The sequence below is a fragment of the Salvia hispanica genome, chromosome 3 (assembly GCF_029641045.1).
Source record: "Salvia hispanica isolate PSC_SH4W2 chromosome 3, Shi_PSC_v1, whole genome shotgun sequence".
NCBI lineage: Eukaryota > Viridiplantae > Streptophyta > Magnoliopsida > Lamiales > Lamiaceae > Salvia > Salvia hispanica.
The window spans coordinates 5261768-5286667 of NC_142694.1; the positions used below are offsets into that span (position 1 = coordinate 5261768).

At 38.8% G+C, this 24900-nt stretch overlaps 4 protein-coding genes across 5 annotated transcripts; 2 read left to right on the forward strand and 2 right to left on the reverse strand.

Moving 5' to 3' along the window:
* The first annotated feature begins 782 nt into the window (after positions 1 to 782).
* Positions 783 to 9615, forward strand: ATIM (timeless family protein). The gene is made up of 20 exons (XM_048111946.2): positions 783 to 992; positions 1089 to 1241; positions 1330 to 1489; positions 2109 to 2427; positions 2566 to 2703; positions 2801 to 2990; positions 3092 to 3222; positions 3330 to 3539; positions 3745 to 3911; positions 4712 to 4790; positions 5470 to 5985; positions 6089 to 6435; positions 6661 to 6747; positions 6829 to 6930; positions 7127 to 7369; positions 7553 to 7621; positions 7716 to 7940; positions 8324 to 8434; positions 9002 to 9118; positions 9214 to 9615. The coding sequence occupies exons 1-20, from the start codon at positions 896 to 898 to the stop codon at positions 9452 to 9454; spliced, it is 3702 nt and encodes a 1233-aa protein (XP_047967903.1). The 5' UTR covers positions 783 to 895; the 3' UTR covers positions 9455 to 9615.
* A 1531-nt stretch (positions 9616 to 11146) lies between these two features.
* Positions 11147 to 15251, reverse strand: LOC125199336 (uncharacterized). The gene is made up of 13 exons (XM_089069079.1): positions 14602 to 15251; positions 14386 to 14523; positions 14006 to 14145; positions 13846 to 13921; positions 13601 to 13659; positions 13403 to 13497; positions 12961 to 13063; positions 12746 to 12840; positions 12399 to 12645; positions 12174 to 12282; positions 11785 to 11843; positions 11552 to 11654; positions 11147 to 11463 (listed from the first exon to the last, which is right to left on the reverse strand). The coding sequence occupies exons 1-9, from the start codon at positions 15134 to 15136 to the stop codon at positions 12573 to 12575; spliced, it is 1314 nt and encodes a 437-aa protein (XP_088925205.1). The 5' UTR covers positions 15137 to 15251; the 3' UTR covers positions 11147 to 11463; positions 11552 to 11654; positions 11785 to 11843; positions 12174 to 12282; positions 12399 to 12572.
* A 138-nt stretch (positions 15252 to 15389) lies between these two features.
* Positions 15390 to 18399, reverse strand: LOC125211591 (Protein kinase superfamily protein). 2 transcript variants are annotated; one of them, XM_048111456.2, is made up of 3 exons: positions 18071 to 18399; positions 16532 to 17847; positions 15390 to 16422 (listed from the first exon to the last, which is right to left on the reverse strand). In XM_048111456.2, exons 1-3 carry the CDS (start codon positions 18310 to 18312, stop codon positions 15425 to 15427), a joined length of 2556 nt encoding a protein of 851 aa, XP_047967413.1. In that variant the 5' UTR covers positions 18313 to 18399; the 3' UTR covers positions 15390 to 15424. The 2 variants fall into 2 exon arrangements, with proteins under 2 accessions (XP_047967413.1, XP_047967415.1); XM_048111458.2 differs by having other exon boundaries at positions 16532 to 17836; positions 18071 to 18198.
* A 4830-nt stretch (positions 18400 to 23229) lies between these two features.
* LOC125215618 (uncharacterized) lies at positions 23230 to 23778 on the forward strand. The gene is made up of 2 exons (XM_089069084.1): positions 23230 to 23528; positions 23703 to 23778. The coding sequence occupies exons 1-2, from the start codon at positions 23230 to 23232 to the stop codon at positions 23776 to 23778; spliced, it is 375 nt and encodes a 124-aa protein (XP_088925210.1).
* Positions 23779 to 24900: the final 1122 nt, after the last annotated feature.

The following is a 24900-nucleotide window of genomic DNA, read 5'->3' on the forward strand; positions in this document are numbered from 1 at the left end:
ATTTTTTTGATCCGGTTGAATTGAACCAATTAAACTTATCAGATGTTTTGATTGAATCGAATATTTTATAATCTAAAATAATTTGAAATCCAAAATGTATTTATAGGAGTTTGATCAGCACATCATTGTTTAGAGAACATGAAGTTCATTACTACTCCATTAGTTTAGTTTTAATTCATTAATATTGTTTGTGCAATTATTTGATATTCAAGAGACGAAAAAATCGTAGTAATAAGAATTTTTCTAAAATAAACTTAATAAAAAAAGTTTTTAATTCTAATGGTATTTGACATTAGATTTTTCGGATCTTGCTATTGAATTTTCAAACTTTTAGATTTTTTATATTAGATTTAGGATTTTTATAATTTTTTATTCAAGTTCAAATGGTTTGAATCATACCAACTTGGATTTTATAGTTCGAATTTACAAAATTTAGATTAGATGAAATTCATTTTTTATAAAATTTAGGATCGGGTTGAATTGCACAAAATCCACTAAAAAATATGAATATGTCAATAACATTTTAATATATTAGAAATAAATTAAATATATAAGTACATAAAATAAACAATATTAACGTGCATCAGAAAAGTATAATACTATATCCTTCATATCATATCCTTCATCCCCGTAATTTGATAAAACAAAAAAGAAAAAAATAAATTAGTGTGCTTTCAGTTAATCCGAGAAAGAAAATGAATAATACTAAACGTTAAAAACAATGCTCTGAATCGCGCCAATTCTTGAAATAAGGCGGGAAAATTACCTCTGGCTAGTCTACTACCATCACTCAAAACTCTAATCCCTAATACCAAATATTCTCAGATCCACACCTCCTACACCCCTTCCACCACCATTACAGTTTCCCCAAAATTAAGGGTTTAATTCGAGGAACATGGATGGATTATCAACCATTTGCGCTGGGCTAGGTATAGTCGAAGAAGATGACAATGGGAAGCGCATTGGATATGATAAGGGAGAGTATTGTTTAGGTGCCACTTCTTCTTCTTCTTTCTCTTTAGAAACTGAGATAACGGAGATGTTTATTGAAATGTTTTTAATTCGATTTTGCTCAAAATATTTGGCAGATAACTTGAAGGATCTATTAAGGTTTCTAAGGCGGGACGATCCGGAGAAAAGGGATGTGTTCAAGCAAATCTGTAAATGGAATACTGTGGGGAAGGATTTGATACCGATTATTGAGTATTTCCAGGAAGACCGTAATTTGGTGTTGAATGCAGGTGAGACTGAATTGGGATTTTACGAGTGTAATATGCTAGTAACATTTTAGATGAAATAATGACGATTCAAGTTCTTGTCTTCTTGTAGTGAAAGTGCTGGTATTTCTTACTATGCCCATTGAGCCTACATCGGTTGACATATTGCAACAAATCGAGTATCTTTGGGGACTGAAGTCCGCTATTACATTCAGTGATATTGTTCCAGTAATAGTGTCCCTTCTCGAAAGCCCATTAGAAAATCTTGAAAGGTCAGCTGTGCTTGTTGTTTTTACCTGCAGAAACAACTAATTTACTTGTTTTTGGTGACTATCAGAGATTAGGTCAATTGATTTTTTTTTTATCATGGAAATGGAAGTTGTAGTGGTGTCTCTGGGCCCGGAGAGTAGAGACTGTCACATTTTTGGGTTTTATATCCTACCGGTCGGGAAACTTTAATGAGGGGATTATGTTTTTCGGTAGTTGGCCAGAAAATTTTTCAGAGTACTGAAGCATGTTCCAAAATTTTTTGTCGGATGGACCAATGTATTCATTTTTGTGTGCTACTTTATGAACTTAGATACTAAACAGTTAACACTTTTGGAGGATGAGTGTATCATTCTGAAAATTAAAGAAAATCCACTTTTGGTTGTGGCAAAGATGAAAGGGAGATAAACATTAAAGTTAGAATTAGTAGCAACATGATTTCTTAAAATGATTTGTTCTGAGAGGCAAGAAGGTACAGGGTGAATGATAGTGATTGCTTGTTATAGTATAAAAGATTGTAACTTGTGTGTTTAAGTTGATCAATAGCAATATACTTCATCCTAATTTTTCTTTGGTCTTAAATTTCACCATTGAATCCTACATGACAATTTACTTGTTTTGCAGTGCATCTTTTACGGAGGATGACTGGAAACTTGTTCAGCTGGTCCTCACTTTATTTCGAAATGTCCTTGCTATTCAAGATATTTCAACCCAACAGAAAGCTGAAGGATCAGCCACTCGGTTTCTATTTATTCGAGACAGCTTTTTAGAATTATTGTTCCAGGAGAATGTTATGGACCTGATTTTGGTATTATCACAACACACTGGTGGTTCTCAGGGCTACCTTCGTCAAGATAACTTGCTTTTACTAGAGACTTACTATCACATATTTAAAGGTCAAAATCCTGAGTTGATTGCAAAAGCATACTCGAAGAGCTATGAGGTTTGTGGATTGTTGTTTTTCCAAGATATTAATCAAATGTCCTTCTGTATGTTTTTGTGTCCATTGAACCTTTCCTGGCTTCTTTATATCTGATTGTTCATGCTTCATCTTCATTACAACTTATGATATGTTGTTTAGGTTGAATATGATTCCGAAAATTTAGTTAGCAGTCTCCAGTCCATCATGAAAGAGGAACAAGAGAAAAGAAGGCTTACCAGATTTCACAATCTAAGTTGCTATTCGAAGTTTACTGGAACATATACGAGAGTCACCTTGGTATGGCATACAATCACTCTTGATGTTCCAGCCTTATAGTTCTGGCAAAAATATTGAACATTTATATTTTGTGGGGTTAACTGTAAATCTACAACAGGATGGTTCTAAAGCACTTCTGAAGGGAAACCCTTCTCCTTCTGATGATGCTTTGTTAAAAGGTCCTAAAGTTATCCGAGGTCCATCCAAACGAGAGAAGTGGGAACATAGAGAACTACCGTCAACAAAAAATAAAACTCTGCAATTACTTGATGCTTTTATAAGCCAATTTCTGATGGGAGGATACAATGGTATTAATTTTTTAGCTACTAACATGGATATTTTTCCATGTTTTTTCTTCTCTGTGATTTCTGCTTGATATTTGATCTCATATACATTATGTTTCCTCCAGTTCTGATGCAGTCAATCCGTGAAGATATTGATAAAGAGCATCTTGAGATTCAGAGCACTGATGTTATCATGTTTTTTAAGGTTGCTGAGTTTGTCACATCTTTTCAGTATCACAAGTGTGTAGCTTCTAAGGTATGAACCAACTGGTGAACTAAAATATATCATACTTTCCTTGTGTAAATCTTCTGGTTCTTGCTTCATGTTTCAAAGCTTACATCGGCTTCTGTATGCATCGACAGCCTAGTATTGATGCTAACAATGAGGAGACAGCAAATTCTCTTGATGACGATGCCCTGTTTAAAGGTAGTATATGCGGCCCAATTGCTGAAACATTGACTGAGTCGATGTTTCTACTGGTCATTTCAAAATGGCGATATGCATTTGAAGCCTTGAAACAAACAAATGATTATAAGTTTCTTTCAGCAGCAGGGTCCCTTGCAAAAGTTATGGTAACTAATCTTCAAGCTCAAGTTCTACCTCATTCATCTTCAAAATTTTAATAACACCTATTGCCATATCAATTTCCTAATTTGCATGGCCTTTTACTTTACTCGAGAAGTATGTGCATCTCTCTCTTAATAGATTTTTTCCATGAGTTTCTACAAGCATGCTATGTGTTGCTGTTTCTGACATATACAGTTATTTCCTTTGAAGATACGAATGCTGGATTTGGTGCTAAAGCAATCCCTAGAAGATTCAAAGGAACCTCAGACAGCTCGCATTCTTCTATACAAGTTATTCTATGATCAAACTGAGGAAGGGCTGACTCGGTTTCTCTTGAATCTGATTAAATCCTTTGACACTCATAAACAATCTAAAAGGTTTCCCACTTATTTCCCTTTAACACCGTGCTTCAAAAATCATTAAAGTGTTCACCTTAACAAAAACTGTGCTCACCTAAAAAATGCAACTCATTTTGACTTGAACACCCATGCACATATAAACATAAAATATATATCATACTATATGATTTTGTCTTTGAAATCTCTTGCATCAACAAATTAATTATTCATCTAGTTTGATTTGTAGCTCCTTGGTCTTAGTTTTAACACTGATGGTGAGGTTCATCATTTATGTCGAGGCATTGGGGGTTTCAACTATCATACTTTTTTGTGTTTAGTAGCACTTCTCCCATAATGAAAAAATTATTAGTATTTGTTTTAATATGGCTGATAGTTGTTTACTCTTGTTGGTATTGTATCAAGTCACGATTCCTTAAAATAGTCTAATTTTGTAAGTCTGGGATTGATTTTTATATTATGAAGGCAAAGTATGTTAATTTGGACCTCTAAATTATGTTGCTAATCACCATACAATATTTTGTTAGATTCAGCTGCAACTCTGTGCCAGTTTAGCTTGTTTGTTGCAGAGAGGATTCAATTATTTTAACTTATTAACTTTTAAGCTTCAAATTCTTAAGTACTGGTAATCCTATAGCAGCATCATGTTATGCTATAACTTAGAAACTAAATGCGCAACTTGAATACACAACATGCACATGCTAGAATTAAACTTGGGATGCATCATGCATTGGCTTCAGTAATTTTATTCTCCGAAAATAAGTTTTAGTTCATTTGTCTTTTGTATTGCTTTGTTAATCATGCTTTAATGATTTTTCTAGTGATCTTGCCAACTTGGTGGAAACTGTGCATGTGGTGCTGCGATTGCTGGAAAACCTCCAAGCACGAGGCACTCTGAGGGTACATTTAATTTGCAATTAACTTTTTATCTATAGCTACTTGCTTTCTGTAGACTTGGTTAACTTTCATGGTTTTCTGCTCATCAAGCTGCACACAGAAGTGCCTAAAAATCTTTAGATTTTAAATTGTATTTAGAGCTATAAGTAATTCGACTTATTTCCTGGAGTTTCTTGTACGGCTGTACTGCATAATTCGAATAGTCATTCTTTTAGGTGATTAGATTTTTATCAATAATCTTTGTCCTAATTTTTATTAGATGCCTTTTACGCGCTGCTACATATTGTCCAACTTGATTCTAATCATAGTGGGTTTCTGGATTTTTTGCTTTCTTGATCGAAAGCAAGGGCTCAGTATATGTTCTGTAGAAAGGTCAATTACACAATAGAAAATTGTCTGGAGAAGAAAAAAATGATGTCTGAAGGGATGATTTTATCCCTTCAGCATAAATTTCTGAAGGTATAATTTTATCCATTTCTTTGAGTTATCATTTTGCCAAGACTCGGGCTGTAGTAGCATTTGAATGCTTTATCTTACTATTTTCTATAAATGTTTGAATAAAACAACACACATATTCTTCCATTAAAGTTCAAATGTTCATCATTTCTTATATGTCTTCAGATTCAATATATATTGTAACTTGTACATTCTGTATATTTAAGATTTTTTTTCTTAAATTAAGGTCTCAAAAAAGTTGAGAAAGAGAAAAAAGAAGGCAGAGACCAAGAATGAAAATGTTTGTGAACCAAGTGTGGGTGATGTTAGTATCCAGAATGAGATAGGCAGCTCCACTTGTGAAGAACCAAATGATGTCAACATGTTGGAAACGGAGACATTAATAAATGACGAATTTAATGCTGAGGCTGATGAAAGCATCAGGGATGCCATTAAGGTTGATGAACCTGAAACAAATCCAGCCAACCTGACATGCAACAATGCGGAGGTGGATGACAGAAATATCACTGAAAATGATGGTCTGCATACTGATGATTCTTCTGATGAGCAGCCAATATTGGCAGATGAAGTTGATTTTAAGGTATCTACTTTGGTATCTGCTCTTGCTAGCAACACTATTATTCAGAAGTTGTGCTGGTTGCTGAAGTTCTATAAGACCAATTCCATCATGACGAATCATTATATAATAACTGTGCTCCGACGTATTTGTGATGATCTTGAACTGTCCCCGATGCTGTATCAGGTATATATATGAGCAGTTATATTGCATTATATACCTTGTTTCATTTGGAAAAGATAATTTTAGATGTAAGTGTCTCATGATGATATCTCAATCAATTCTACAGCTATCACTCCTCACAATATTCTATGATATCCTGGAAGAGCAGAAATCAAGGCCACAAAAAGAATATGAAAACATTGTCGACTTTTTGAAAAGTTTGACACGGAGAATGCTGCGGAAAATGAAGAATTATCCCCTTCTTTTGGTTGAAGTTCTATTTGTGAAGACACGAAAAGAAAGCCATTATATAAATTGTGGATCTATGCTTAATGAGCTAAACAGTATAAAAAATGAATCTGGGGAAGGCCGAAATGGAACCAAAAAGAGTGGAAGTGGCTTTTTTGATGATCAAAAATGGGTTCGCAGGAATTTGGCTGATGCCCTAGGTGATGATGATTATGACAACCAAGAGTAAGATATCTTCAACATTAGTTCATATTTCTTCTTGCAGCTTTCCAGAGGGAGCTAAGAACTTAAACTAATTTGTCATTTGAATTAGAATAAGAGCTAATTCCACAAATAATTTATTTTGGATTTACTGATATGACCCAATGCATAATGACTGGCATGATTTCCATTTTTCTAGATCAGAATGTTGATATTTTCTCTGATGAGGTTCTGATGAATGTTGTACAGGGAAGATGATCCTTTCAAAGAAAACTTTCAGAAGTTCAGGCAAAATCCAGCGGAAGAAATGATTGAAGAGATTGCAATATCTGACAAGTATGGTCTCTTTACAATTGTAGCTCTTTTCTGGTTTCTTTTTTTAATTGTTCTCATCTTTTGTTGCTTCCCTTAATTCAGGGAGAGTTCTGAAGAGGAATCTGGCGAGCTATCATCAAGGAGAGGAAATGGCCTGATACTTACTGATGAAATTACTGGAAAGCTTAAGGATCTCTATGAGAAGTTAGTTCTTCCTAAATTTGACAAAGCCTTTTGGACCATTATAAGACACTAGTCCTCTAGCATGAACTCTGCTTTTAATAATCATCGGAATGTATTCTTTTCATCACTAGTGGTTTTGTTTGCCTGCTACTTTGAGACTTCTATTTTGCTTTGACATTCCAAATCGCCACAATTTACTAAGATCCTGGTATGTTAGGTATAAGGATAACCCAGAATGTAGTACGCTCATTGCTGGAGAGCTTGATCCAGATGGAGATATTTCAAAACCACAAATTTCTAAGTTTCTTAGACAGCTTGGACTTAAACTGCCAGCTAAAGAAAAGAAGCAGAGCTCTAAAACCTCCAATCAACTTCAGGGAAACAAGAGGGATGCTTCAAAAAATAAGACTCATCCCAATTTAACTCCAACAGAGAAAAGTTCATCACCAAAGAGACCACTGTAAGTGCTTTGAGCATTATGCATGATCTGTGTTTATCGCTAGCTTATATGCCCTACTTCATGCTTATTAAATTCTGATTTATCACATAGGTTGGTTTAATTGAAATGGAAAATTTTTGAATAACAAGATTATCTGTCTTCTGTTTAAGTTGATTGATGCGCCTTCTTACTCTTCCTTGTCAGGAACTCTAGAAAAAGAGTAGATGCATTTAGTGTTAGTCAGGAACAGGAGATCAAAGATTTATTTGAACAGTAAGAGTTCTCGAACTATGTCATGCGTAGTTTACTTATATGACCTTTTACTCAAATAATTAAGATATTTTTTGTTATATTTAACTTGCTGAAGGTTCAAAGATCACAAGAGGTGCAGCTACATGATTGCTAATGCACTTGATAGCAGTGGCAGTATTTCCACCTCTCAGGTTTCTAGAAAACTTAAGCAACTTGGCCTTGTTAGGCCAAAACAGAAGCCTCAGGCTAGCATGCATTTGAGGGATGAGATTGTAAGCGAATTTCCTTCAGAAGGTGCAGGCAACTCTGATAGTGAAACATTATCGTCTCTGAAGATTAGGTAACCTCAAACCACACCGCTCTTTGCATGCAATTGCATCTACAGTATTCTTGTGTGTCATTGCATATCTCAAGCCCTAACTAATAGTTGAACAAAAAGACCTAGTACTTTATTTTCCAACCATGAAGAGCCTAATATCTGATTATAGGAAAGGTAGTTTTATTCATGGTAATTGTTTCACATCTTAAACTCTCTTCTGAGGCTACAAACTCTCAGTTGCATTAGTGAGATTTCCATAATTAGTAATGGTGAGCAATAGAGTTCATTGAAGTCTGCAAGATCTGACCCGGCATCTCATGCACCCTAATTAATGATCATATGTTACTTCAGTCAGTTTTCCTTCACAAATGGCACATATTTAACTCCTGTTGTCTTTCTTTTAGGGGCAAACATAATCGAAATGGAAAGAATACTGATAAGAGTAAAATTAAGAAGGTAGCACGGGAATCTCTAGGAGACATCTCTGATGATGAATTACTTAGCTCTGTGTTGGCGTAAGTCTCTCTCTCTCCCTCTCTCTCTCTCTCTCTCTCTCTCTCTCTCTCTCTCTCCGTATGCACATGTACATCATGGATTACAGAGTGTTAACTAGTGGTACTTGTGTCAGTATGAAAAAAGCCATACATAGGACGTGTTAATATGTATGTTCTGTTTTGTCATATTTAGCATGAAAGCACGGTTGAGCTCAGAAATCATTTTCGGAATATCTAAGGATCTCCTTGTATGATATATGTTTTTAACTTCTGTTCTACATTATATAGTCAGTGCCTTATTTAGCCAAGGATGTTGTTCTCTTTCAGTTTTGTTCTTCATTTTGATTGGAACATAACTTTTTAATAATCACAATAATGAAAACTGCTGTGGTACATTTTGTTACCTTCGCAGGCTTTATATAGTTCTGCCCTATGCTAGGATTAATTGGTACTATTTGAGAAAAAGGCTGTAGGGTGAAAATTACAACTATATACAGTTACCATAAAGAAGCTGGTTTTACCATGCAAAGCTTCTTTCCGATCTAATTCTTTGTTATATGTTGCTAAGTACTCTGTTATTTTACTCAGGAAAACAAAGAAAAAACCCCGTATCAGTGTTGATGACGATATGGTTCTGGATGATGCATTCGGGGAGAATTTATCCGATACCAACTTAGCTGGCAAGGATACCCAAATCTCAGAGAGGTACTCAGAAAGTCGCAAAAGTGGTTTCAAGTCTTGGGTTGCGGTATATGTCTGCATTTGTTTCTTGTAGTGCCTAAAAATTACAATCTCTTCAGTTTCAGGGATGATATAGTACAATCCAAGCAGACGGGTTCCGAAGAGATTGATGTTTCAGTTGCTAATGACTCTCATGACTTGGCAACTGAAACAATTGGAGAGGGAACTTACGAAGAAGCTCTCGGTAATGAACTGGCGGATTTTGATGAAAACACGCAGCCTGTAAGCATCACACAGGAAAGTAGTGCATCGAGAAGGCAGCGGAGGATGGTGATCGACTTTGAGGATGATGAGGAATAACCTCCTCAGTGACCATATCTGAACTGTGTATAGCTAATTATCAAATGCTGCAAATAGGTAGAATTCAAAATGTAGAGCCTTCTTTATTCAACTATAACGCAAGCCATGTCAAGATATGGCTTTGTTTCCAATGGTTATGCTTTGGCATGTGTTCTCTGTTCCATCATGTTTGCTTTCTTTCTGCTACGATTCATCGCGTGAATTGGCTTATCCAAACTGTGAAAAAACCATTTCTGTTCCCATAAACAATGTCCGTGAAAGGCCGATCACCAACCTAGCATTTGCACAGCCAACACACCATAATCAACAGTACGAATTAATATCTTTTTAGTGGATGATTGATCCATGAATCCTTTCCCCTTTCTATCCCATCTTCTTAATCCATATCCATAGTCATGTTTTTCCGGTCGTTGCTATCCTTAGCGAAGTGTGATTGACACGTAAAATTGAAATAAATGCTTTAGTGAAATAGAAATTAGGAACATAAAGATACTCCTTCATGTTTAGTTATGAAAATTTATATCTAGCAACTCTATGCTGTCCGACTCTATTTGTGATCCGGAAAGAACCAACAAAGAAAATATAGAAATGAGCTTATATTATGCTCGACTATAGTCCAGGAAGCCATACCCCTCAGATTGCCCTGTTTGCTTGTTGCGAATCACCTTAGCCGATACTAGCTGCAAACAACAGGCAATTAGATGAGATTTACAAGGATTTAAAAATCATTCATGCCTGAAAAACATGATTGCCTTTGATTCGCAACAAAAATTAAGTGCATCCCCCAACCATATATGGAAAAAGTGAACTGAAATATTTCAAAAAATATTACACATAAAATATAAATTAATTTTTATTTAGCTTTCCATTTTTTTTTTATTCTACATCTGTGGGAGAAATGGGCTCTCATGAATCAAAAGCCCCATAACAAAATTTATGATGAGCAATAAACAATGGCCTAATTTAGGGAGTGGCATGTTAAAAGACAAAAAAAAAATGCACGAAATTACCTAAAATTAAGGAGCATGTTACGGCAAAATATTTGTAAAGCTTTATTTTACCAAGAATTGATAATTAATTAGATTTCGTTGGTGGTTCAGCATTAAATTATGTCAGATTTAATATGACCTAATTTTAATTTCATAAGGGTTCCAACGATATCATACATACATATGTTCCGACGTCAAAATTTGAAAAAAATTTCGAAGCCGCGGCGGAATGCTTGGCACACATGCAGCGGGAGCAGGCAGCGGCGGAGGAGGCGGTGGCGCGGGTCCCTCGGCCGATACGATGTCGGACGTATGTCTCGCACGAGCACAACGTAGCTCACGAACGTCTGTTCGCACATTATTTTGCCGAGAATCCACGGTGGGGCAAAAAAGAGTTCAGCTCATACACTGCTTTTCATAACCATCAGGCAAATACAGAAAGAAGCATTACCGGGGAGAGCCCTGCAGTTATAGCAGAGACGTCATGCCTGCAAGTATCGAAGCCATGGACAAACACGATCTTGCGGTGTAAATAACAAAAAGATCAGATTGTGCCAAGAACATGATTTCATGTTGTATGCTATGTATAACACTTGTATCTCATGTTAGTTATGAATCTTATGATATTGCTATAACATTTGCAAACAAGGATTTAGAATCAAAGTATTATAGTAATAAAAAAACCAACAAATGAGCCAACGCAACAAAACTTAGGCAATGGTCATATACATTTCAATAACCAAATTGTTTTACAAAGCAAGGCAACCTTGAATATTACCTACTCCGAGTCCGACTATGTCACTGAAAAACCTCAGATAGTAGTAGTATACATCAAGAACTAATCAAACATATCTACGCCGGAACCAAATAAAAAAGGAATTATCACTTTGATGATATTGATGTGACCATCACAGAATGATCAGATGACCCTGTCAAGAGGATGGGCAAGCGTGGATGCCAATCTACTGTTGTGATCGATCCCTTATGACGAAGAGTTCTCATGCCAATATTACCATGAAGCTGTCCGCAGCAGACGAAGAATAACAAGACATTCATCAGCAAACCAGCATCCAAATATTAGGAGAGTCGAGAATGCTATTCTGCTTACCTGGTATATTGGTGCCATTTCTAAACCAGATGTCACTAGAAGTCTACTCCTTTCTGCATCGAAAGCCATTTCATGTCTCCATTGAGAAGAATTTTCGCAAAACCTATATCATAGTAACAGTTTGAAAGGTAATAACACTTTTTCTAGAGTAAAATCAACCAAGAACAGAGATTAGACTTTCATGCTAATTCTATATGAAAAACATGAATAATACCAGAACGTAAGTAATATACCTGCTGCAATTTCTTGACGAAAGTACTTTGCCTAGATTCCTCAAGCTCCACTCACATATCTGAGTGCACAAAATTTTCTGGTTAGATTTGTTACTCAATATCTATTTATTTGAAGGGACCACACATATAATACTACTAGTGCAAGCAAACACGATCATCGGTACTTGCATTTCCGTCAGTTCCCAAGCTAAAGATACTGGACTCATTGGGCCCAAAAAGAATTGACGTAATCGCACAATCATGTGCAGTCCATCGAACAAGTTGTTTGCAAGAAGACATATCTTCTCTCAGTTAAAGAATGTATCTGGTACTACATGTTATAAACTTGCTATTATACATGTAAAAGACCGAGAAACAAAAATTCTTTACAAGATATAGAGTAAGGATACCAAACAGATGAATCGATCCACCTGTTCCAGCTGCTGCTAAAAGCCTTCCACTGCGATTGAAGCTCAAAGAGGTTATTGCTGGTGGATCTTTTCCTAGAGGAAGGACAGCCTTCAAGAAAAGTTGAAGAAGTGAGGATTTATGATTCTTTATTCAGAAGGGAAAGGTAAGAGCATGCATTAATGTTTCTTGATTCACATACAACGTCATGAGGAATGATTACATACCACAGCTTTCCAAGACTTCAAGTTCCATACAGTCAATGAGGCAAAGGGTATTGGATGCTACGATTTACAAATTCTTTTGATTCGTTCTTTGTTATAATGGCAGGGCCTAAAACTATCATCTCTCAGAAGAGAATTGCATGCCTTCGGGGCTAAAGTGAATGATACATGGCAAGTTCAAAAGTACCTCCCAGATGCTGCTGCAGAAACCAAAATAGGCTCCACGGGACTGCATTTCAGGTCCAAAATACTGAAGTATGGTGATGATCAGGATAGGTGGAAAGCAAAAGAAGCAAATATAATTGACACAAGGGTTATAGATGAATATCCAAAGGACAGAAGAAGAGCACCTCGGATATGCTTTTGAAGACTTTAGATCACAAACAAACCGCTTAGCATCTGCATTCCATGCTTTTATGCATCCATCAGAAGTGCCCATGAATAGCTTTAGTCAAACAGACAATAAAATCAAAATCAGTCTTTATTACTTGGTAAGTAGTACAGTATTTCACAAGATTAGACCAAAAGAACTTCAATTTAAATATAAAAACACTCAGAAACATACCAAATTATTGGACCTGCAATCCCACTCAAGAGACATGATCTCAGTTCCACAGTTGATGGTTGCATTTCTTGATGTCGGTGCTGGTGAATCAAAGGTCCATATACTACACCACAGCAATATGAGAAAGGATAGCACAACAAGTATGTCAATAGAATCGAGGCATAAATTAAATCTGAAAATATTATTTGAACAGGACAAGATTACCATGGCCATAACAAATGGAGTAGTAATAACCTTAGGGAAATTTTAACAAATCTATTAAAAATGGTATTTTATTCCCCCCTTCCTTCCTCCAGTATGAGAACAAAGCAAATAAGAAAGACAGCCCTCTGTCTGTAGCAGTTCTATGCATTTTTATTCTGCCTATAAATTCATCATTTAATTGGTTGTATAAGAGATCCATGCTCCTTCCTCAAAGAGTTAGTAAGTTGACAAAATTGACCTGACTGTGCCATCCACAGAAGCACTCGCTATATTGTCACCAGAAGCAGAAAAGCGGCTACAAGTGATTGGACTTGTGTGGCCCTCGAACGTACACTACAGAACAAGTACATGAGGAGTTGAGGACCATCAATTTGAAGATAAAGAAAAGATTCATATATCAGAAAAACAACTAGTAATTTCTGTCAAAAGCATTAACCTGAAACATTGTTTTCACTTCAGGAAAATCTTCTTCACTAATCTGATCAGAATTACTTCCTGTGATGGAAAAACACATTTAACATCAGCAATAAGGCTGCAGTCTATGATGGCAGCAGGCACACCGTGTGAATTTCTATAGACCATTCATGATTTGTTCATAACATGCATTATGCATATAGTATTATGTGTTGGCTATATCTCCTCCTACATGAACAAAGACCCAAACAACTAGGAATGACTAACCTGTAACAGAGACTTCTTTACAGCTTTGGCTATCATCATTACTTCTACTGTCAACAGCAGGGTCGTTCGAACCAGACTGAGAAACAAATCATTCCACCATTTGAGTATTGTATCCAATAAGAAAATGTCTGCTTTATTTGGTATGTAATAAAGGACTCACACTGGATTGTGCCTCCTTTTCCTTCAACGAAATCTGAGCTTGAGATAACTTGAGAGAAAGCTGGTGTATCTCTTGTTGCAGCTGCTTCACAGTGTCCCTTTCAGAAACTATCTTCAATAAGGCAGGGGTACGTGGATAAGCTCAGAAAAAACACATATATTAATTAGTTGTAGACACTACCAATTCAAATAATTTACTCCCCAAATCAATGACAAAGACAAGAAAAGAAAGGAAACATAACAAATAACTTGAATATATGCATATACACATCAATCTTTTTCAAAGCTGGTATGCCTATTGTTTACAATTACAACACAGAAGCAGTTATTTACACGGCATTGCTACATTGAAAGTCAAGAAACACTAGCTGCATTCAATCTATTGATTAAGGATATGAGGTCCAGTGAGCATTATACTCAAGAAAGTCCTAAGAGAAATGTACAACGTTTGGAACCACTCATCCGAAAAGAAGTTGTTAAACCGTGAATCCAAATGCGGATTTGGCAAATACGGAAGCGCTGCAACGACCAAAGATCAACAAGATCAGAGCCATACCAACAGTGCAGAGAATTGAATTAATCGAAAGCGACACTCACAGAACCAATTACACCAACTCGGATCAATCCGCACGAGACCTTTCCCATGAATTTCGAACAGCTCCAGCACTGCGTCTCTCTTCTCATGTTTTAAGCAATAAACAACGTAATAGCGCAAGACTGACTGCTGCAATTTCGCAGCCATATCAATCCATTTCTGATCCGAATTTGTGAAAGAGCTGAAAAAGATTAGCAGATCGATCAACTTGGCAGCCTCGTATTGGGGGACGTAGACGCCGAAAATTAGGTTCATAATGTCGTCGACTTGAAATCCTTTGCCAACAATATCAGTTGCTAAGTCTTTCTCGAAGGCTTGCAGCGTGCTGGTGAATCCTCTGTACACCAGGAATTCTTTCACTAATCCATCCGCGAATTGCACTTGATCCATTCCTTCTTTCTTGAATCTGCTTTTTCTCATCCGCAAAGAATCTTGGCTTAGATATATATAGGTTTGTTGGATATCAGCTGCTAAATATTTGGAAATCCAGAACAAAAACGGTTCTATATTTTGGAAGAAAACAAAACAGATATTCATGATGATTTTTGTTGGAATTTGATATATAGTAGTATTTGGTAGAGATCATGCATTAAACAGTATTAGAAGATTCACATATTTTTAGAGTGGGACTTTGTAAAATTATTTAGCTAGTAAATTTTTATGGGGAAGCTATAAAGTTGTATGCAAGAAAATGTGATTTTTAAAAAAGAGGTCATTTTAGAACAAATGATTTGCTCAAGTGACTAAGTACTATTAGTCCTATTAAAATTGTGTATAGCAGTACTAACTCTTGTTCTAATCTCAATCAAATGTAGATATAGATATTCATCTAGGAGACATGGTGGAATAGCTACATGTTGCATGAGAAGAAGGATGAGTAGTGATAGTAAATGAGCTATAGTGATTGAATTCCCTCTTCATAGCCTTGTACACATTATCCAATCCTTCCTCAATCAGCTCCACCACAGCCTGAGGCATCGGCGGATCGTTTATCTCCACCGACCCTTCCAGCATCTTCACCACGTCCCCCATCGTTGGCCTCACCGCAATCTCATCCTGGATGCACCAAAACGCCACCCCCAACGCCCTCGCCACCTCCTCCTCCTCCACGGCCCCTTCCAGCCGTCTGTCGGCTGCCTTGGCGGCCCTCCCCATCTTCATCTCCTTGAAAGCCCACCCAGGGTAGAAGAAGTCCTCTGTATCATAGCTCATATCTAAATTCCTTCTCCCACCTATGATCTCCAACAACAGCATCCCGTAACTATACACATCTGCCTTTACAGTGATGGGGCGGTTGCTTACCCACTCCGGAGCCAAGTACCCTCTCGTCCCGCGTATCATGGTCACCACCCGCGACGCCTCCCTCCCCATCATCTTGGCTAGGCCAAAGTCCGACACCTTGGGGTTGAAGTTGTCGTCGAGGAGAATGTTTTCTGGCTTTATGTCGCAGTGGATTATCCTGTCCCGACACTGTTCGTGGAAGTACGCGATTCCTTGTGCAGTACCTACCGCCACTTGAAACCGAGTTTCCCAGTCTAGAATCCTGCTGCTACTACTACTACAACTACTACTGCTGGTGCAACTCGACGAGAAGATCCACTTATCCAATGATCCATTCTTCATGAACTCGTAAACCAAAAGCCTCTGGATCCCCTCCGAGCAATATCCCCACAATCTCACCAAATTCATATGATGCATCGAGCTAATAGTGTTCACTTCTGTAATGAACTCCTTCTCCCCATGAGGCAGGATTCTGTCCAGCTTCTTCACCGCGATCAATGTTCCGTCACTTAGGCTTCCCTTGTACACGCTCCCGAATCCACCTACATTAAAACAAACAAATCAGCAACACATCTTCATATCTATATATTATTGCCATATAAAACAATCAGCGTAAAGAAAGAACTGAAATCACTATATAAGTCTCATTACCTGTTCCCAATAGCTGTGAAAAGTTACTAGTCTTGAACTGCAAATCGCGGTAGCTGAAACTGATGGGCTGGCCCGACACGATGAGTGAACTCTCAAGAGCTCGTCTCAGCTTCCTCTTCCGACGTACGTTGATATACAACAAGCAAACAAGAAGGCCTATCAGCACAGTGATGCTCAAAACAATAGGCAGCACCACAACCTTCCCTGTTTCCTCACTGGTTAACCCGTCCCCATCCGAATCCACCTTCACGAACACAGTCGAGCCGAGATCCTCGTACCCTCCGAAATCCAACCTCCTCAAAAGCCAACAGTACGGCTTCTCCTCATTCAAACCATAAACCGAAGCAACACAATCACAATCCGACAAGCAAGCGTCTCCACATTTCGACACCGTCCCCTCGTCGCTATAATTCGCAATCACCGACGAATCAGAGAAGTAGTAATTCGTATCCTTGAGCACAGACATCTTCAAATTAGGCGTCACATTCTCATGATTCGCCCCGCACTTAATTGCGGACGAATTCCCGTGACAGCTGATTCCCTCTTCGGAATCAGCTGTCCCGGGCAGACAGGAGCAAGACGCGTTCGTCTTGCTCCTGTCGAGGTTACATATCCCGTTGCCGCATATCCCGGCGATTTTGCATGGATTGGACTCGGCGGCCCACTCCGCCACCCACTGCCTCGATCCGTTGACGTCGTTGTCCCACCGGTACATCCTCAGGTTGCCGTTAGCTTCCAGGATCAGTCTCCGGATAACCAGCGGGCTGCCCGTCCCGTTCATCGCCACGGATAGGCCGCCGCTGTCGTTGTCGTTCTTGTAGACGTAGACGGCGCCGTCGGCGGATGAGCCGTAGACGATGCCGAAGCTGCCGCCGTCGTCCATGACGGCGACGACGTCGCCGGTGACGTTGGATATGTCGGGACTGGACCAGTAGGAGAAGTTTGAGAGCGGCTCCGGCGGGGAATCGGGGGATTCGGGGAGGTTGTAGGTGAGGGAGAGGCTGAGGGAGGTGGGCTGCTGCTGCATTTTGAGGGTGTAGTAGCCGTCGCGGGAGGAGGATTTGGAGGAGGTGAGCTCGAGGGCGGCGGTGAGGGGTTGGCCGGGGAGGAGGGTGTCGGAGGGGTGGGAGAAGCTCTGCCACGCCACGGTTTGGTTGGGGCCGTAGATGATGAAGTTGCCGTTGTCGGACATGGCGGCGGTGGGGGAGCCGCTGGTGGTGGAGTTGGAGGTCCAGACGGTGGCGCGGCCGTCGGTGAGGACGAGGTTGCCGCTGGGTTGGAACTCAAGGATTGCGTCTTTGCTGACTGGAGAATTTCTATATTTAGATTATTTAGATAAAATGAATGGTTTGCCCAACAAATTTAATCGTTATTTCGATAAAATATTTCACTTTTTGTATACTCCATTAATTTTATGTAGTGATAAAATGAGAGTAAGACATACCAAAATGAGAAAATCGAGACTTTTATGGAGTAGTAGATAAATAGAGTGAAAAAAATGATAGATTTGAGTACATTACGGAAATGAGCATTACTTACATGTCAGGAGACCAAACAAACGTGCGATCACTAGGAAGTTGATAAAACCATATTCCGAGCTGAAATTGATCGTTTCTTGAGTTTGCCTCGGCAAATCCGAAGGCAAAAGTCCCGTTGTCTGAAATCCATGCTTGCTTCTCCCGCGCAACCAATCGTGAGCCGGGCGTGACTCGACCGGACACAATGCATCCGAAGAGAGATAGGACTGCCCAACACACGGGCAAATAATAGAACCGGACCATATTATTAGAAGAGAGGAATGACTGAAAATATATGGTTCATTTCAATTTTGACGAAGCCTTGGTTCAAGGTTTAAGTTGAGGGTTGCATTATTTATGAGAAAGATTTGGAGGGAGGATGTATAAGTGGAAGTAGAGTTGTGTGGAGAGAGTAAAAGTGTTGTAAGGTGACACGTGGGCAACGGTGGTTGAGCTACAATGTTGAAAATTGAAGTATGGTCGGCTGGATAATGTACGACACGTGTCTAATTCTATGTATTTTTAGTTAGGTTGATTTTGAAAAAATTTCAAATTCTAGTGGAAGCAATGTGATGCTTTTGTTTTCTGATTTTCACACTTGTAGTTTTAATGAGGTGGGGGATACTCAGTTTTTTACAATATTATTTCACTTTCTATCAGTGCAATCAAAATTGTAGAGTTTCATTTTATATATGCCAATATGAGCGATTTAAAATATAGGTCGAACTGCATTATGTATATTGAAAACATGATGCTTGAGACATGATTTAGACTAATTTACATTCTTCAATTACTCATTTCTATTTTTAATCAGTCTATCTATTTCTAGTGTATCACTTAAAATAAAGGGATTTTGGTGATCTACAGTCCAATCAATGTGTACCAAATTCTACATTAAAGCGTGTATTAATTTTTCAACATCTAAAGAGAGAAAGTTAGCTTAGAATTGAATGGGCAGTTTCAATTTCTCATTATGTTATCAAAAGTCATATGTTCACAACCGTAGCCGTTTCTCATAAAATACTCTATTAGGTCAGTCATAGGCCAGCCACCCTCTCTCCCTGCCACGTCAGCAACACTAAAAATCCACTTGCCACATCAGATTTAGGCCAGCCATAGGTCAGCCGCAACAAAAATAATTTAAAAACAACTACATTTACGGAATTAAATTTACGATTAAATTGCGGAATTAAATTTACAAGACATATATGGAAAAATTCATTAATTGCATTAAAAAAAATTACATTCATTTAAAAAAATAAATTACATAATAAAGAAAAAAACTATCGCCGGGCAGTCTTCCGTGCCCACAACTCTTCAATTCTATCATTTTGGAGTTGAATATGAGCATCCACTTGGCGCATGTCGGCATATTCCTGGAGGCGGCCGACTTCATCGAGAGGTACCCCATGTCGTACGCTAGGGGTGGCCGTTCCGTGGCTTGGACCGGCTTCATCGTCATTGCCCCAACTAGTCAGTTGTACGCCTTCGTCTTCGACGATCATGTTGTGCATGATAATACAGACGTACATTATTTGTGAAACGCATTTGACATCCCACAAACGCGTTGGACCCTTAATTGCCGTCCATCGAGACTGGAGCACACCAAATGCGTGCTCCACGTCCTTGCGCGCCGACTCCTGTCGTTCCGCAAAGTAGGCCTTCTTGTCATCCGCCGCGTGCCTGGTCGTCTTCACAAAGACGGGCCACCTAGGGTATATCCCATCCGCCAAGTAGTAGCACATATCATGCCGGTTGCCGTTGGCCACAAATGAGACGGCTGGACCGATGCCTTAACACTTCTCGTTGAAGAGGGGCGACAAGTTGAGGACGTTGAGGTCGTTGTTCGACCCGGCTACCCCAAAATACGCATGCCAGATCCACAGCCGGTAATCAGCTACGGCCTCGAGGATCATCGTGGGATTCTTTGACTTGTAGCCGGTCATGTAGGCCCTCTTCCAGGCAGTCGGACAGTTCTTCCACTCCCAATGCATACAATCTATGCTGCCTAACATCCCGGGGAACCCATGCTGCTCCCCGTGCATCTGCATCAGATTCTGACAATCTTGGGGGGTAGGGCTTCGAAGGTACTCCTCACCGAAAATTTGAATCACGCCCCCACAGAAATCCTTCAGACATTCCAGGGCTGTCGACTCACCGATGTGGAGGTACTCATCCCACATGTCTGCCGCGCCTCCGTAGGCCAACTGCCTGATTGCCGCCGTGCACTTTTGAATAGGGGTGTGGCCGGGTCTGCCAGCCGCATCGTGCCTAAAGCGGAAACACAAATATCGACGCTCTAATGCGCCAACGATGCGCATAAACAACTCCCTGCGCATTCTAAAACGACGCCTAAACATGGTTGCTGGAAACCGCGGGTCCGGAGCGAAGTAGTCGTTATATAGGCGCTGATGTGCAGCTACGTGATCCCGATCAATCACTGCTCGGCGGTGGACAACCGGTGGAGGGCGAGGTACCGCCTGCTGTTCCACCCTTCGCATGTACCGCTCCATCTCGCGGTTCATGTAGGCCTCCATAGCCTCGTTCATCTGCCGTTCGTACTCCTCAGCATCCCAACCACTACCACCACCGCTACCACCGGCGTTACTCATCCCTCGATGTTGCTCTTGTACAAAAATTTAGAGAGAGAGAAAACTCGTTAAAACAAGTGGTGCAAATGAAAATGAAACTAAAATCGCGTATATATAGGTTTTTAAAAAAAATTTAAAAAAAAAAACGAAAATTGGCGCTGGTCGATCGGCACGCCACAATGGCGGCCAGCGCCCTCCAATCGGCTAGCACACGCCGATTCTCGGCTGGCCGGTTGCAATGGTTCGGCTAGCGATCAGCTAGCGACGTGAATCGGCTAGCCGACATTGTGGATGTTCTTAGTTTAGCTGTATGTATTAGTCTATTTCTTTGAAGTGTATATGTCGCAATACTTTTTGAAAAAAAAAATTCTCGTAATACTCTATTCTGGTACCACATTGAATGTATAATTTTTTTATTTCATTACCTGATACTACAAATTTTCGATGAATATAATATGATACGCAAAAAAATTGCGTGAAAATCTAACTTTCTTCTTTTTATTAGGAGTATATGAAAAAATTAAAAGTCCCCATCCTCTAGTGACTTGTCTATCCCACAAAATCCACATCACTGAAAAGGGAGTGGTAGTTAAATGTAACGCGACTAATTGCACACTCCCTTTAAGTCTATTTCATAATTTAGTCAGCTATGTAATCCACACTCTTTTCACTATTTGATTTATATTCATACGTGGAACATCCATAAGATAATGTGTCACATATTTTATAGAATTGCATTGCATATAAACTGTATTTTCGAAGAAAATAGAATTTAATTCGAGGCTTAATTGTTGAGTGGGTCAACGTTCCTCATCACAATATCAATGATTGAATTTGCGCAATTTAGTCTTAACTGACCTCACTACTTGGACTAACTTACAGGCCAAATTTTATTGTTTATTTTTCAGAACTGTCCTTTTTGTAAATAATGTATGCTGTCAAGTTTCGACTGATACGTAGTTTAAAATTAATAATAGAGTAACCAATTTTATCGACATATTCCAAACTATGAGAAATATTTACCAAGCCTTAAATTAACGACTTTGTATCAAAAATATTTGGGAAATTAGTCTCTAAAATCATGAACTTTGCCCAAAATTTGGTATTTCCCATGAACTTTGAAATTGGTATATAATATCACGAACTTTGCATTTTGTTTGGTATTTCCCATGGCATGTTTATTACTATATTTGACTAACTTACGCGGCTTTTATCATACTTGACACAATTAAATCAACGTGGTTTTCAACGTGACTTTTTATGCTACATGTTATGAACTTAAAAAATGGTTTCAAATATTATAAAACATATCACGGTTGCCTATGTTGAATAAGATTTTGATGAAAATATCTTATTTGAGTGAATTTGGGAAATACCAAACAAAATACAAAGTTCGTGATATTATATACCAATTTCAAAGTTCATGGGAAATACCAAATTTTGGGCAAAGTTCATAATTTTAGAGACCAATTTTCCAAAATATTTTGCATCCGTTTTTCTGCCATCTGGATGTCATTGTGTAATTTTTATTAAAATATTCTACATGATATGGCACAAAAGCGTCTGTAATCATGGAAACATGATAATATTTTTATACAAAGTAGATAGTTTAGAGTATGGGGAGTATTAGAGCATCCACAATAGGGACGGCGCGGCGGCCACTCCGATCGCGGCTGTCTATTGTGGTGGAAGCGGCCGCCCCGGAGGGGGACGGCTTTTGTGGGGCGGAAGGGCTTTCGCCCCGAAAGCGTCGAGGACAAGCCGGGAGGAGAGAGAAAAGCGGCCCGCCGCGGCTATCTATTACACGGCGAAACCGCCGTGGCGGTCGCCGATTTCCAATATTTTTTTCTTTTTGAATTTTAAATTTTTAATTGTTTTTATTATAAATATTCCTCCCATTTTCATCTTCTCTTCACACACATCTTCACACCCATTTTACTTTCTATCCAATTTTTCTATCTCTAAAAATTTGTGGATTTCCATTGCTATTTATGGATTATTTGTGGAATGAAGCATGAGATTCTTTGATTCAAGAGGTGCAGAGGGAAGCCGACGAGGAGGATGAGGCAGCGGCGGCGGAATTGGCAGCGGGGGCGATCCCTCGTGAGATTCGTCATCGTCGGACAATCCCACGAGACCATGTCGAAGCGGCTGAGCGGCTTATGGCAGACTACTTTAGCGCTAACTGACGTTACCTAGCTGAGATTTTCCGTCGGCGTTTCAGAATGTCGCGACCGCTCTTCACCCATATAGCGACGACATTGGCGGACCGGTACGGTTGCTTCCCATATAGTTTTGTAAGGGCATGCGGGAAGTCTTTGGTCCGGAGTTCCTACGAAAGCCAACCTCTGATGAGTGCCAGAGACTGCTAGATATGCACGGTGCGGTGCATAGTTTCCCACGGATGATGGGCAGCATTGATTGCATGCATTGGGAGTGGAAAAACTGCCCGGTGGCGTGGAAAGGCCAGTTCACTACTGGTTTCAAAAGCAAACATCCTTCGACGATCCTGGAAGCCGCTGCTGACTACCGTTTGCGGATCTGGCATGCGTATTTCGGTGTTGCAAGTTCGAACAACGACATCAACGTTATGCAGTCGTCGCCTCTCTTCAATGATGAGTGCCGGGGAGAGGGTCCAGAGATCAGTTTCGAAGCAAACGACACGCAGTATCGCAGGGGATACTATTTGGCAGATGGAATATACCCTCGTTGGCCCGTATTCGTCAAGACACTTCGCCAACCGGCTGGAGCGAGGAGACAATATTTTGCGCGAAAACCAGAGGCCGCTAGGAAAGATGTTGAGCGAGCTTTTGGTGTGCTCCAAGCGCGATGGGCCATTATACGCTGCCCGACACGAGTTTGGCACGAAGATGATGTCGTGAATATTATGTTAGCATGTATCATATTGCACAATATGATAATAGAAGATGGGGGATTTGCTGCAGAACGTTGGGCACCGGAAGATGGTGCAAGTACAAGTCACGGCGTTGCCTCCGCGCCGATACAGATGGGTGTACCACGTAGTAATGAATATCTGATCCAACGTTTCGCTGATATATGCAGGAGCACAGCACATGACCAACTCCAAGTCGATTTGATTGAAGAGGTCTGTGCACGTAGGGGAGGCGGCGTAGCGTGAAGAACATGTGTGATTTTCCGTAGATCAAATTTTCGTTGTAATTTTCCCCTTACTTTAATCCGACGAAAATTTAGTTTTCAATTTTAATTTGTTTTATTAGCCGTTTTTATCTAATTATTTTTAGTCCGATAATTTTAATTGTAATTGAATTAAAATATACAACAAATAAAATAAAGTGAAATGTGGCTAAAAAAAGTGTCCACTATTGCTGCGGAAACTTTTTTTTGTGGCCGTGGACAAATAAAAAGTGGCTATGGACAAAAAACGTAAAAGTGTCCAGCCAAAGTGTCCACCCTATTGTGGATACTCTTATATTGCTAACTCATAACTTAATTGTTAAATATAATTAAATAATAGTCATTAGATATTCAAATTAAGGGCTTAGATGAGTAGATCATCAATCCCTAAATGTCAATACGATCAACGAAAAACGTTAATAAGGCCATAGGATTATTAATGTCAATTAATTACATGTTTAATTATAACTAACTTTTAAAAGAAATCCCAAAACTTTAAATTCATATAACATATATTAAATTAAAGATAATTTCATAAGGATTCCAACAATATCCTATATGTTCCGACGTCAAAATTTGAAAAAAAAATTGAAATTTTTTAATTTTTTCGTACAGCAGAAATGTCAACATACTATATAATATATGTCAATATAATACATGTAGAATGTCAATATAAGCAATGTGTTAACATTCTTAAAGCATGGTGTTGACATTCTCAAAGCATTGTGTTGATATTTTCGAAACACTATATTGACATTTTCATCCAAAACCCTAATTTGGAGTTTTTTTTATCTTTTTTTATTTTATTAATAAAAATGAAAATTACACGTGGCAAATTGTAGACCACACATTTTCTAAAATCCTATGGCCTTAAATTAGTTGTAGTTAGCAATTAAATGATGAGTTACCAATTGATCACTTCCCGTTTAGAGTATAACTAAATATTTCTCATACTTTTAGGATATTTTTGAAATATACGTATAGGGATCAGATCACTTGGGTTTCACTAATTACCGAGACCTATTTTATTGATTGATCTCTGAGATGGCTAATCTCAGAAGTTACAAGCCAAGTACAAGAGTTGTTACAAGATTACAAGAATCTA